Here is a 15260-nt window from a genome sequence, read left to right as displayed (position 1 = left end):
TACTTCAGCCTCCCAAAGTGTTGGGATTACAGGCATGAGCCACTACACGTGGCGTTTTGAATCCTCTTCTGTGCAAAGATACAATCTGAGTCCTTAGGACATTTATAGCCTAATATTTTCTTCCATCGAAGTTGCTAAACCCCATCACCAGAATACCACAATTAATATTCTCAGGATAGATTATTAATAGTTGCCTAGGAATAAGAATGGTATGTGGCAATGATAGAAATTTGAAATGGCAGATTTATTAAGTACTTTTAAGCCATCAAGTTACAAAAGGCTATTAGGGGTCTTAAAAAGACAAAGCATATACAATAAAACAATGAGCAATTACAGATTGTTTTAGGTTGAACAATTTTTGTACAGTTATATCTATAGTACATTACTAATACTTAGCAAACTTTTTCCTGAGATTTGCAAATTTAAAAAAATGAAGAATCAAACTATATTTTCTTTTCTGTTTTTTTGAAACAGAGTCTCCACTCTGTCATCCAGGCTGGAGTACAGTGGTGTGATCTCAGCTCAACACAGCCTCAACCTCTTGGGTTCAAGGAATCTCGTGCCTCAGCCTCCCAAGTAGCTGGGATTACAGGCATGCACCACCGTGCTCGGCTAATTTTTTGTATTTTTAGTAGAGATGGGGTTTCACCATGTTAGCCAGGCTGCTCTTTAACTCCTGGCCTCAAGTTGATATGCCTGCCTTGGCCTCCCAAGTACTGGGATTACAGGTGTGAGCCACCGTGCCCGGCCTCAAACTATATTTTCTAATTAGTACAGTAAATACACATTAATCATGACACAATTATTTCTTCTGGATACAGCAGGAAAAATTAAGTTAAGAGAAAGTGCTTCATATTTCTTGATTTGTTATAAAAAGAAGAGATCCTCTAGATTTCTGGGTAAGAGGGAAAGCTAGCAATCCCACAATGATTTCCTTTATTTCTTGCCATCCGAATATATCCTTCTTCACCAAAGTTGTGGCCCCAGCTTTAGAAAAAGAAATAATACAAAATTACAAATGTGTACAATCAAATCATGTTATCAACTTTTTATCTCATTGTTTTTCTCCTATAAGTGATTACATATGAAAGGCCGTAAAACAAAATTAGAATGAAATAAGATAATAATTTCTCCAGGGATTTCAGGTAACTCAAAATAATGGTTTGGAAAGCTTTAGTGCTATATTGATGAATAGACTTAATACCTAAGGAAAACTATAGTAAGATCCATCCCAGTCCTTTAATCCTCCTACTTTGCAAATATGCCTTCTCTAAAGAAAGAGTATTAGTATCCTTTATAAGCCTTTATCTCTAAATTTTTTGATAACAGTATCGTGTAATGATTTTCTATCAAACTTAAATTCCTCTAGAGAATGTCAATTAAGAAATATTTTTGAGTGACTACTGTGAAAAAGGTATAGGGCAGGGAATTCTAAAGCAAACAACAAAAATGCAGCTCTGAAAGAGCTTTTTGATCTAGAAGTGGAGCTAAGACTTTCTCATAATTAAAGCTATTGAAAAATGAGCCAGGCATGGTGGCTCACACTTGTAATCCAAGTGCTTTGAGAGGCTGAAGTGGGAGGATTGTTTGAGGCCAGAGTTTGAGACCAGCCTGGGCAAAATAGCAAGTCCCTGATTCTACAAAAAAAAATTTTTTTTTAATTAGCCAGGCATGGTGGCATGCACCTGTATTCCTTAGCTACTCTGCAGCAGAGGCTACTTCTTAGAGATGTTGCAGAGAAAAATCATGGGTCGGATTAGGGTTCGAGTAGATCAGTGTTTCACTTTTTGATTTAATGGACTTAGAGGAGTTCAAAAAGTTTTTACAGATAGATATACAGTTATCAATTTTAAAATTAGCATGTATGGACATCTTTTTTTTTTTTTTGGAGGTGAAGTTTCGCTCTTGTTGCCCAGACTGGAGTGCAATGGTGCAATCTCAGCTCACCGCAGCCTCCATCTCCTGGGTTCAAGTGATTCTCCTGCCTCAGCCTCCCAAGTAGCTAGGACTGCAGGCATGTGCCACCACGAGGGCTAATTTTGTATTTTTAGTAGAGATGGGGTTTCTCCATGTTGGTCAGGCTGGTCTCCAACTCCTGACCTCAAGTGATCTACCCACCTCAGGCTCCCAAAGAGTTGGGATTACAGGTGTGAGCCACCATGCCCAGCTGTATGGACATCTTTTTTAAAAAGCATACTATTGGTCGGGCACGGTGGCTCAAGCCTGTAATCCCAGCACTTTGGGAGGCAGACACGGGCAGATCATTTGAGGTCAGGAGTTCGAGACCAGCCTGATCAACATGGTGAAACCCCGTCTCTACTAAAAATACAAAAATTAGCTGGGCATGGTAGCATGAGCCTGTAGTCCCAGCTACTCGAGAGGCTGAGGTAGGAGAATCGCTTGAACCTGGGAGGCAAGGCAGAGGTTGCAGTAAGCCGAGATTGCGCCTGTGCACTCCAGCCTGGGCAACAGAGTGAGACTGTCTCAAAAAAAGAAAATAAATAAAAACCATACTACTTACTGTCACCATTATGTTGTAAAAGAAAATACATTTTAACACCAAAAGCAAAAAATCCAAAGACATAATCTCTATTTTAAGGATAATCTTTTGAGTAAATAAATTTATATTACTGAAAAAGTCACCAAAATATTCTTATTTTTGTTACTTTACCAAGACTGATGAAAAAACTTAGAAAATCCTTGTAAGAGGAATGATTTCTGAAGCTCTTTATCATTCTGAGATTTTATAGTGGTAGGTATATAAATATCATACAAGGCAAAATTCATTAAGTGCTCTAGGATACAAATAAAAGTATGAAATTGAGAAAATGCCTAGTGTGTCTGGAGAGCAGTAAGAAATTTAGTTGAAAGGAAAACTGGATATCTTTAGTAGAATAGTGGAAAAAGAGGATAGAAAGCTGGTTTGGGGCCATGTTGTGAACAGCTTAGAACAGCAGGTGGAGGAACATGTACTTCAATTACAAAGGCAAAGGGAAGCTGTTAGAAATTTTGGCTCAGGGACTCAAAGTTTGTGTTTTTGCATGCAGTGGAGAACCTAAGAAATGCTGGTTTATTGTTGGAAGACAAATGACACCATTTAAAAGGACTGTGCTTTAAGAGGCCTTAAATATTCTATGTATCAGCCCTCATTGGACATTTTGCAGGTCCTATTTTTTTCTCTCTGTACCATTTAACACACTTGTCTACTCCCACCTTACTGGTCTCTTGGCTTCAAGACACTACTATGTTCTGATTTTCTTATCTCTCTCTGGTCAGTCCTTCTCAAACATTTTCATGAGCTCCTTTCTTTACTTCCTTTCACTTAATTGCCACTCCACTGCTTAGAAATTGTCAATGGCTCTCCATGCCTTTACAATAAAATTCAAACTCCATCGTCACCTCTAATAAACCAATGGCTGTAGTGGGTTTTTTGTTTGTTTGTTTGTTTGTTTGTTTGTTTGTTTTTGACAGAGTCTCACCGTGTTGCCCTGGTTGGAGTGTGGTGGTGCAATCACAGCTCACTGCAGCTTCGACCTCCTGTGCTCAAGCAATCCTCCTGCCTCAGCCTTAAAAGTAGCTAGGACCACATGTGCGTACCACCATGCTTGGCCAATTTTTTTTTTTTTTTTTTTTTGCGATGGAGTCTTGCTCTGTGGCCCAGGCTGGAGTGTAGTGGCACAATCTCGGCTCACTGCAAGCTCCGCCTCCCGGGTTCATGCCATTCTCCTGCCTCAGCCTCCTCAGTAGCTGGAATTACAGGCTCCCACCACCACGCCCGGCTAATTTTTTTGTATTTTTTAGTAGAGATGGGGTTTTACCGTGTTAGCCAGGATGGTCTCGATCTCCTGACCTTGTGATCTGCCCGCCTCAGCCTCCCAAAGTGCTGGGATTACAGGCGTGAGCCACTGCGCCCGGCCCAATTTTTTATTTTAGTAAAGAAGAGGTCTCACTATGTTGCCCAAGCTGTAGCAATGCTCTTTTAATATCCAGTTTGATAAGCAAAAGCAATAACAAGAATCTGGCCAGGCTATTATTAATATTAATAGACACCACTTATTTAGCACTTACTCTGTGCCGAACAGATTAACATAAATTATCTAATTTAATCATCATCCTGTGAGGTGAATATTATCTTCTTTTACTAAAGAAAAAAACAGAAGGGCAGAGTGGTAAAGTAGCTTGCCAAAAGTCACATAGATAGTAAATTGTGAAGCCAGAGGTCAAATCTAGGATTATTTTATTCCAAAGCCCACTCTAACTTTTATCTATGCCTATCCCTACAGTTATCTCTGTGAGTGAAGTCATATGGGGAATGAAATTCAGACCAGTACATCTAGGATCTCATGTAATTTATATCCTACTATGGTCACTGCCTTAAATAATAGGTAAAATAAATCATTTTAGGTGAACTGAATTTGGACCTGAGTTCTAGTATGAAAATTGAATTGAGGGTCTAGTTACTAGCAGTATGAATTCAGTCAGTGAGACCAAGGAATCCCAGACCCCATTCAACATCTAAACAATTTACTTTTCTCAGTTTTACCGACCAAGATCAATTGCCCCCAGTTTTGCAAAAGATCCCAGACCTCTTTTAGACTGAGTCCTGCTAACTTCCCTTAAACAATGAAACTGATAAAAAAAAAAAATCTTAAGCTAAGTAAAGTATCTGAGGACAAAGTCTTGCCTTCAGAATTATACAAGATGTGCTCCAAATGTTCATTTCGGTACTTACCAAGTTGTATATTTTTATTAATTCTATAGCTCTTTCACTCAAACTGTTCAACTTTAGGTGAGTTTGTTAACTAAATGCCTATCTCATAAGAGTACTTTAAAAATTAAACGAGAGAATGTATTTAAAGTACTCACACAATATTTGGTATATAGCCAATGCTTACTAAGTGAAGGTAGCTATTTTTATTATTATCCAGATATGAGTACATCAGATTGGACTCAAGTAGAGTCCATCTACTTTTTTTTTTTTGAGACGGAGTTTCACTCTTGTTGCCCAGGCTGGAGTGCAATGGCACAACCTCGCCTCACTGCAACCTCCACCTCCCAGGTTCAAGTGATTCTCCTGCCTCAGCCTCCTGAGTAGCTGGGATTACAGGCGTGCGCCATCATGCCCGGATAATTTTGTATTTTTAGTAGAGATGGAGTGTCTCCATGTTGGCCAGGCTGGTCTCGAACTCCCAACCTCAGGTGATCCTCCCACCTCGGCCTCCCAAAGTGCTGGGATTACAGGCGTGAGCCACTGAGCCGGGCTGAGTCCGTCTACTTTTAAAAAAATATATAGCGTTCTTCTAGGGTGATCACCAGTCCCAGTTTGCCTGGGACTATCCCGTTTTTAAAAAGAAAGTCCTATGTCCCAGAAAGCCTCGTAGCCCTTAGCAAAGTGGGAAAGTTGATCACCCTACCTTCTCCTTGCATATTATAAGGCTACTAACTTATTATTCCTTCTAAAATCAATGCCAGTTTCCTTTGTAATAGACTGAAGTCCTGGGCTTCTTAGGCTGTGCCAGACACTCTTCTAGGCATTAGGATTACAGAGACAAAGTCTTTCTAAAGCCTAGGTTCTAGAGGAGAAACATATGATAAACGAAGAAATACTTGATGATATATATGATTAGTACAATAAAGAAAAATAAAGCAGGATAAGGGATACAGAGTGTTAGGAGACAGGGCTCAATTTTAGGTGGAATGGTCGGGAAAAGCTTCGCTGAGTGGATGTTTGAGCAAAGATGCAAGTGAGGCAAAGACCTGGATAAAGGGCTAGAAATAAGCATGATGTGTCAAGAAATAGCCAAAAGGCTAATGTGCTGGGAGCTGAGTGAGAGAGGAGAGAGTAGTTGGAGAGGTAGTTGGAGAGGCAGGCTAAGGCCAGATAATGTCATGCTTTACAGGTCATGGGTTTTATTCTGAGTGGGAAGGAAAGCCATTAGAGGGTTTGGGGTAGAAGGGTAACATAATCTACTTTATGCTTTAAAAAGATAATTCTGGTTACTGTGTAGAGGATTGATTCCAAGCAAACAAGAGGGAAGCAGCTACCAGTTATGAGATTATTGCAATAGACCAGGAGATGGATGGTGGCTTGAACTCTAATGGTAACAGCAGAGGTATTGAGAAGTGCAAGCAAATCTTGTTTTATTGTGCTTTGCTTTATTGTGCATTGCAAATTTTGCATATTTTACAAATTGAAGGTTTGTGGCAACCCTGCATGGAGCAAGTCTATCGGCACAATGTTTCCAACAGCCTGTGCTCACTTTGTGTCCCTGTGTCACATTTTGGCATTTCTCATAATATTTCAACTGTTTTCATTATTAGCAAATCTGTTACGGTGATCTGTGATCAGTGATTTTTTTTTTTTTTTTTTTTTTTGAGATAGGGTCTCACTCTGTCATCCAGGTTGGAGTGCAGCGGCACAATCGCAGCTCACTGCAGCCTCAGCCTCCAGGTCTCACGCTCCTGCCTCAGCCTCCCAAGTAGCTGGGACCACAAATATGCACCAGCATGCCCGGGTAATTAAAAAAAAAACTATCTGTAGAGACAGAGTCTTGCTATGTTGCCCAAGCTGGGATCAGTGATCTTTAATATTACTATTGTAATTGTCTTGGGGTACCATGAGCCACGTGCATATAAGATGGTGAACTTAACTGATAAGTGGTGTGTGTTCTGACTGCTCCACTAACTGACACTTCCCCCATCTCTCTCTCTCTCCTCGGGCCTCCCTTTTCCCTGAGACACAATGATATTGAAATTAGGCCAATTAATAACCTTACAATGGGCCAGGTGCGGTGGCTCACGCTTGTAATCCTAGCACTTTGGGAGGCCAAGGCAGGTGGATCACCTGAGGACAAGAGTTCGAGACCAGCCTGGCCAACATGGCGAAACCCCGTCTGTACTAAAAATACAAAATTAGCAGGGTGTGGTGGTGCGTGCCTGTAATCCCAGCTACTCCGGAGGCTGAGGCAGGAGAATTGCTTAGAACCTGGGAGGCAGAGGTTTCAGTGAGCTGAGATTGCACCACTGTACTCCAAGGCCTGGGCAACAGAGGGAGACTGTCTCAAAAAACAAAAACAAAAAACAACCTTACAGTGGCTTCTAAGTGTTCAAGTGAAAGGAAGAGTTATACATCTCTCATTTTACATCAAAGCTAGAAATGATTATGCTTTGTGAAAGCCAAGGTAGGCTGAAAGCTAGACCTCTTGAACCAGTTAGCCATGTTGTGAATGCAAAGGGAAAGTTCTTGGAGGAAATTAAAATGCTACTCCAGTGAACACATGAATGAAAGCTAAACAACAGGCCAGGTGCAGTGGCTCATGCCTGTAATTCCAGCACTTTGGGAAGCTGAGGTGGGTAGATGACTTGAGCTCAGGAGTTCAAGACCAGCCTGGGCAACAAGCTAAAAATACAGAAATTACCCGTGCCTGGTGGCACATGCCTGTAGTCCCAGCTACTTGGAGGGAGGCGGAGGTTGCAGTGAGCTGAGATTGTGCCACTGCACTCCAGCCTGGGTGACAAAGTGAGACCTGTCTCAACAACAACAACAACAACAACAACAACAACAACAACAACAACAAAAAGAAAGAAAGAAGAAAAAGAAAAGTAAAGAAAGAAAAAAAAGTGAAACAGCCTTATTGCTGATATGATTTGAGTGGCCTAGATAAAAGAGCAAACTAGCCACAACATGCCCTTAAGCCAAAACCTAATCCAGAGCAAGGCCCTAACTCTCTTCCATTGTAAGAAGGCTGATGAAACTAAAATTAAAGAAGTTAAATAACCTGCCGAAGTTCTTCTATGCCTCCAGTGCAACCTATGCCACCTCGATTTTAGCATTTATCACATTGAGTTGCAATGGACTACACATGCACCTGCCTGTTTCCTTCACTCCATTAGACTATGAGTACCTTGAGGGATGGTAGAAGAGCTGCATTTTTCATTTCCAATCGCTAGTTCCTAGCTTGGCACATGGTAGGTACTCAATACATGTTTGTTGAATCAGTGTCCAAATGAAGATGCAAAAATGAACAAGAGACTATCCTACCTTGAAGAAGTTTACATTTTAGTGAATGGGGCATGGTTTGCACAAATAGCTATAACACAAGGGATATGTGTAAAATACTATAATAGAATTCATAAAGCATTGCCAAAGCTTAGGAATTAGAGAAACAATTCTAAGTGAATGGGGTATGAAGGAGATAGTATTTGAGGCAGGATTTAAAAAATGAATAGGATTTGTAATGACTTTTTTTTCATTTTAAAATTAATACCTTTCTTTTTTTTCCTTCCTTTTTTGAGACGGAGTCTCGCTCTGTCACCCCGGCTGGAGTGTGGAGCGCAGTGGTGTGATCTTGGCTCACTGCAAGCTCCGCCTCCCAGGTTCATGCCATCCTCCTCCCTCAGCCTCCCGAGTAGTTGGGACTACAGGCATGCGCCACCACGCCTGGCTAATTTTTTTTGTATTTTTAGTAGAGACAGGGTTTCACCGTGTTAGCCAGGATGGTCTTGATCTCCTGACCTAGTGATCCACCTGCCTTGGCCTCCCAAAGTGCTGGGATTACAGGCATGAGCCACTGTGCCCGACGTCCTTCCTTTTTTTTTCGAGATAGGGTCTCATTCTGTCACTGAAGCTAGAGTTGAGTGATGTGATCATGGCTCACTCACAGCGGCCTCAACTTCCTGGGCTCAAGTGATATTCCCACCTCAGTCTCCCAAGTAGCTGGGACCACAAGTGTGTGTCACCATGCCTGGCTTATTTTTGTTTAGAGATGGGGTCTCACTATGTTCCCCGTGCTGGTCTTGAACCCCTGGGCTCAAGCGATCCTCCCAGTTCAGCCTCCCAAAGTGCTGGGATTACAAGCATGAGCCACTAAGCCTGGTTGGACATACTATGTTTAACTTAAATTTTTTTTTGACATAGGGTCCTGCTCTGTCACCTAGGCCAGAGGGCAGTGGTGTGATCATGGCTCACTGTAGAAACTCCTCAGCTCAAAAAATCCTCCTACCTCAGCCTCTTGAGTAGTTGATATTACAGGCACATGCCACCATGCCCAGCTAATTTTTTAGATTTGTTTATAGAGACTGGGTCTCCCTATGTTGCTGGTCTTAAACTCCTGGCCTCAAGTGATCCTCCTGCCTTGGCCTCCCAAAGCTCTAGAGTTATAAGCATCAGCTTACCACATTCAGCTAATATTTATACTACATATAAATTTTGTATTTATGTGTATCTTTTTTCATTTAAATATATATCCCAAGTATTTTATTAGGTTATTAATAATAGTCTGAAAAATTCTAATGCATGGAGTTGATTATGTCATAGTTTATTTAATCATACACCTATTGTTAGGCATTTTTGGCTACTTACTAGTTTTTACTATTAAAGAATAATGCTACAATTCACATAAGTTGTGTATGAAAGTTTTCCCATATTTAGGATTATTTTCTTCATATAGATTCCAAGAAATAAAAGTAATGGGACACTGGCTGTGCGCAGTGGCTTGCGCCTGTAATCCTGGCACTTTGGGAGGCCAAGACAGGCAGATCACCCAAGATCAGGAGTTGGTAGACCAGCCTGGCCAACATGGTGAAACCCCATCTCTACTAAAAATACAAAAATTAGCCAGGTGTTTTGGTGGGCACCTGTAATCTCAGCTACTTGGGAGACTGAGGCAGGAGAATCACTTGAACCTGGGAGACGGAGGTTGCAGTGAGCCGAGATTGTACCACTGCACTCCAGCTTGGGAGACAGAGCGAGACTCTGTCTCAAAAAAAAAAGAGGGGGGGAAAGAATATGAACATTTAAAAAGTTCTTTATCATATTGTCAAATTGCTTCCAAGAAAGAGAATAGGCAGGGTAGGGTGGCTCATGCCTGTAATCCCAGCACTTGGGGAGACCGAGGTGGGCAGATCACGAGGTCAAGAGATCGAGATCATCCTGGCCAACATGGTGAAACTCCATCCAACATGGTGAAACCCCATCTCTACTAAAAATACAAAAATTGGCTGGGCATGGTGGCACATGCCTGTAGTCCCATCTACTCGGGAGGCTGAGGCAGAAGAATTGCTTGAACCTTAAAGGCGGAGGTTGCGGTGAGCTGAGATCATGCCACTGCACTCTAGCCTGGTGACAGAGTGAGACTCCATCTCAAAAAAAAAAAGAATAAATACAGCTTACTTTCCCATCAAACTGTATAAGAATGCCCATTTCACCAAGACAGGTGGGATTTCTGTAGACAGCATTGGACTTCACAGGCATTTCAGAAAGATACAGCATATATAAAGAAACAGAGGTAGGGATGTATCTGTAAACTTAGGGAATGATGAATAAGTAGTTCACTGTGGCCAGAGTATGACTGTGGGTATATGAAAATATAGTGGAAGAAATGTCTAAGGTTATGTTAAAAGCTAGATAATGGAGTACCTGGAATGCCTGGCCAGGAGTTTGGACTTCATTTTTAGACAATGGTGAACTATTCAGAATTTTTGAGCAGGAGTTGACATGATCTATATTTTAAGAAGATACCTCTATAGCTGGGTAGAATGGAATCTGAATTACAGCAGGGCCATTGGGAATGGCAAAGAGAAAATACATATAAAATATGATTCACAGGCCAAATGGATAGGGCTGGGTGGGTTGAGGGGGGAAAACGAAAAGGCCAAGATGATGCTTAGGCTTTAATAATCTGAAGATGGTAATATATTACCCAAAATAAGGAATAGTTTTCCCTTGAGCTTGTTTGAAAATCCTTTTCAGGGATGAGGGAAGAAAGGAAGAGAAGAACATTGTAAACTTATTGAGTATGAGAGTGTGTATATGTTGGTAGTAGGGTGATGTAGGTGGGGAGTTTGGATTTTTCAAGGAGAGCTGCCAAATTGGAAGTTGGACAAGGAAGTGTGTCACTTAGGAGGTCATTTTCAGAGATTATGAACTGGGGATCATCTACATAATGGCAATAGTTGAAACTGAAGGAGCAGGTGAGTTTGCTTTGATATAGATGAGTTTGCTTTGATATAGCAAACTCATGTAACAGGCAGGTGGATAAAATAATGTAAGATATGAGGCTAAAGTTGATGTAGCAAAATGAATCAAGATAGTGAGAAATGTGCCATTGCATATGTTTTTTGGGTCATTGAGAGCAACTTTCCAACCTCTAACACACTTTCCTCCTCCAATACGTGAACAATTCCATACATCTGAAAACTTGATTCAAATAGTGTCTTCTCTGTGGAGGTTTAGGCTGTTAGGCATTTCCTCTTCAACAGTCCCATAGCCATTTAGACATGTATCATTATACCACGATGTGTTTATTGTATCATTTAAAAATACATCTAGGCTGGGTGCGGTGGTGGCTCACGCCTGTAATCCCAGCACTTTGGGAGGCTGGGATATATATATATATATACACACACACACATATATATATATATTTATTTATTTATATTTATATATAGAGATTTATATGTATGTATACATAATATATTATATATTATATATGTATATTATGTATACATATGTATACATAATATATATATATTATATATGTATATTATGTATACATATGTATACATAATATATTATATATTATATATGTATATTATGTATACATATGTATACATAATATATTATATATTATATATGTATATTATGTATACATAATATATTATATATTATATATGTATATTATGTATACATAATATATTATATATGTATATTATGTATTATATTATATTATGTATAATATATATTATATATGCATACATAATATGTATTGTATATTATGTATGTATATATAATATATATTATATATATTTTTTCATGTTAGATTGTGAGTGCCTTTAGGACAGGATGGTTTCTTACTATTTTTTGTATCTCCAGGGCCTAGATAATGCCAGTCACATTGTAGATGCCTAGTAAGTGCTTGTTGAATGAATGAGTGAAGAGAAGCAGATTTGAATTTCAACACTAAAAGATATAGATGATCTTCAAGAGCAACTTCAGTAGAGAAGGGAATTTAGAACACCTGCTGTAGGGAGTTCCTTAGAGAGTCAATAAGATATGAGGGAAATGGTTTCATTTAAAAAAGCTATCACTGGTCTACACCCAAGCTGATCAGTGCTGTGAATAGGTTATCAGTGAACCAAGATATTGATCCCCTCAGCTACTTTCCCCATGGGCCATACGAATATCATCATCTTCTATGTGTGCCACAATGGGAAAAGGGTAGGAAAGCACCTTTTGTTTGATTTGTAGACTATGTACTTCAAGTAAAGATTTAAGGGGTGTTATGGGTTGCATTGTGTCCCCGCAAAATTCATGTTGGAATCCTAACCTCCAGTACCTCAGAATGTGAACTTATTTAGAGATAGGGTTGATGTAGACATAATTAATTAAATTAAGATGAGGTCATTAGGGTGGGTCCTAATCCAACATGAATGATGCTCATGAAAAGGGAAAATTGGCCAGGCGCAGTGGCTCACACCTGTAATCCCAGTGCTCTGGGAGACCAAAGCAGGAGGATCACTTGATCCCAGGAGTTTGAGACCAGCCTGGGAAACATAGAGAGATCCTGTCTCTACAAATAGAAATTAAAATTGGTCTGGTGTGGTGGTGCATGCCAGTAGTGCCAGCTACTTTGGTGGCTGATGTGGGAGGATTGCTTGAGCCCAGGAGTTTGAGGCTGCAGTGAACATTGATCACCCCACTGCACTCCAGCCTGGGTGACAGAGTGAGACCCTGTCTCAAAAAGGGGAAGAAAGTAAAATTATGAACAGAGACAGAAATGCATACAGGGAGAATGTCATGTGAAAATGAAGGCAGAGGTCAGGGTGATGGTCCTAAAGGCTGAGGAAAGTCAAAGATCAACAGCAAACTTTCAGAAGCTAGGGGAGAGGCATCAAATTTTTTTTTAATTAAAAGAACATATTTAATTGACAGATTGTATAAACTCAAGGTATACAGTGTGATGACTTGATGTATGTGCACATTGTGCAATGATTGACATAATCAAATGAAATAACACATCCATCTCCACCCGTGCTGTAACTTTGATTCCCAGAATCTGTTTATCTTATACCTGAAAGTTTACACTCTTTGATCAGCATCTCCTCATTTACCCAGCCTCCAGTCCCTGGCAGCTATCATTCTACTGTCTGTTTCTGTAAGTTTGACTTTTTTAGATCCCACATATAAGTAAGATCATACAGTTTTTTTTTTCCTGTGTCCACAAATATTTTCTTCCTCACAGCATGAGAAGGAAGTAACACCTTGATCTTAGACTTCCAGCCTCCAGAACTGGGAGACATAAATTTCTGTCATTTAAGCTGCTCAGTTCATGGCACTTTGTCATGGTAGCCATAGCAAACTAACACAAAGAGAAACTCCAGGTGTGCCCCAAAGTCTCAACTCTTCATATTTCCTCCATTTTTTCCCTCTAGAAGTTATGTTCCTTTTGTTTATGAGTGATATAGATGTCAGTTCAATACATATATTGAGGGGCCTTTAGGTGCCACCCACTTAGTCTGTGCTGCGGATATGAAGACCAGACATAATCTCTCCCCAAAGGCACGTACAGAACATTGGAGTGACAGACAGGTAAATATACAATTTAAATATAATGCCTAAAATGCTGTGATCCAGTATGCATAGGACATTTTGGCAGCATAGAAAAAAGACATTTTCCTCAGCCCAAGGATTCAGGAAAGACTTTCTGGAATAGATTGTGCCTGAGCTGCTTCTGAAGAAAAGGAGAAGTAAACCAAAAGAGAAGACAGGATGTTCTAGGCAGAGGGAACACAAACCGAGATATGAAGGAAGGTACTACAGATAAAGTGGAATGTATGGGAACTACAACTGTGGATAGTGCAATATAACCAGAGTGAAAATAGGAGGCAACAAATGCCAGGAGGTGAGGCTGGCAAGGCAGGGAGCACAGCCTATAGGATTTGTCTTCTGTCAGGGAACATTAATTTTACACCGAATGAAACTCAGTAGAAGAGTTATAAGCCCAGACTCGTTCATATTTTAGACAAATAAGTTTGGCAGCAGTATGAAAGATGGATTTGAGGGTAAAGGGGAAGAAAATAGAGAGTAAAGGAGACCAGTTAGAAAGGTACAGCAATAGTCCACACTAGAGATGCCTGAACTAGAGCCGTAATAGAAGAAACAGAGAAGGAACAGAATCAAGGACATAGATAAGGTAAAATTGGTTTGACTAATTGGTTGCTTGGTTGGACTTGGGGAGGTCTCAGATGAATCCATCATATCTTATTGGGTGATTGTGTTGTGTGGCCCTTTACTGATATGGGAAATTCTGAAGGAGGAACAGTATGGGGGAGAGAGAACTGAATTATTTGGATGTATTGAGTTTGGAAAGACTAAGATATATGTAAGTGGGTGTGTCCAGATAAGTCTGAAGTTCTGGGAAGATGTCAGAACTATAGCTAGAGATTCAAAAGCTATTGGCATATAAAGGTTATAGCTAGAGTCCTAAGAGTGGAATTATAGCACCCAAGAAAAAATAAAATAAGAAGAGGAATGGGCAGATGATAGAGCCCTGGGGAAAACTAACATTTTTGGGCTAAATAGAAGAGAGGAATAGGTTCATAAGAGAGCCTGAGAAGGAATAATCACAGAAGTAGTACAGAAGATAAACCAGGAAAACAAAGTGATGAAGGCAGAATCGTAAGTGAAAAGATGGGGGCACTGAGTAATTTAGAATGTCACTTTGTAAGAAGCTATAAAGTTCATCATTGTCAATATCGTGATCATAATGATCATCATCAAAGTCATGAGAGTATTTGCTGAAACTCCCTCAAATTCCTGATTCCAATTAAATATAAAGTGTAAATATATTACCTGTTTTTCACAAGCCAGTATTCTTTCCCATTAAGATCACCATAGCCAACCACAAGTACACCATGATTCACATTCTGAGTACAGGATGGTTCATAGTAGACACCTGAGAATCAAATATGGGTGGGAAAAAAGAGTGAATACTATAGGATAATAAAGGGCATTTTAAAACGGTATTACTTTTTATTAGCCTGCTTTGGATACATAGCAAGGTTAATTTAAAAAGTTAAGGACATGTCCAGGCATGGTGGCTCATGCCTGTAATCCCAGAAGTTTGGGAGGCCAAGGCGGGCGGGTCACAAGGTCAAGAGATCGAGACCATCCTGGCCAACATGGTGACACCCCATCTCTACTAAAAATACAAAAATTAGCTGGGCATGGTGGCACGCACCTGTAGTCCCAGCTACTCAGG

The 15260-nt window shown here is 40.1% G+C and overlaps 1 protein-coding gene across 1 annotated transcript in view; it reads right to left on the bottom strand.

Annotated features, from left to right (window-relative positions):
* Positions 1-225: 225 nt before the first annotated feature.
* Positions 226-15260, bottom strand: part of CTSS (cathepsin S) — a 32898-nt gene continuing 17863 nt past the window's right edge. The window contains exons 7-8 of the mRNA XM_001171268.5: positions 14852-14954; positions 226-987 (exon numbers count right to left, since the gene is read on the bottom strand). Of these exons, the coding sequence (XP_001171268.1) occupies positions 888-987; positions 14852-14954 (203 nt within the window). The 3' untranslated portion in view covers positions 226-887. The remainder of the gene's footprint in view (positions 988-14851; positions 14955-15260) is intronic.

Source organism: Pan troglodytes, chromosome 1 (genome assembly GCF_028858775.2).
Source record: "Pan troglodytes isolate AG18354 chromosome 1, NHGRI_mPanTro3-v2.0_pri, whole genome shotgun sequence".
NCBI classification, from domain to species: domain Eukaryota; kingdom Metazoa; phylum Chordata; class Mammalia; order Primates; family Hominidae; genus Pan; species Pan troglodytes.
Note: the sequence above shows the minus strand (reverse complement) of the source record. Positions and strands in the feature narration are given on the sequence as shown.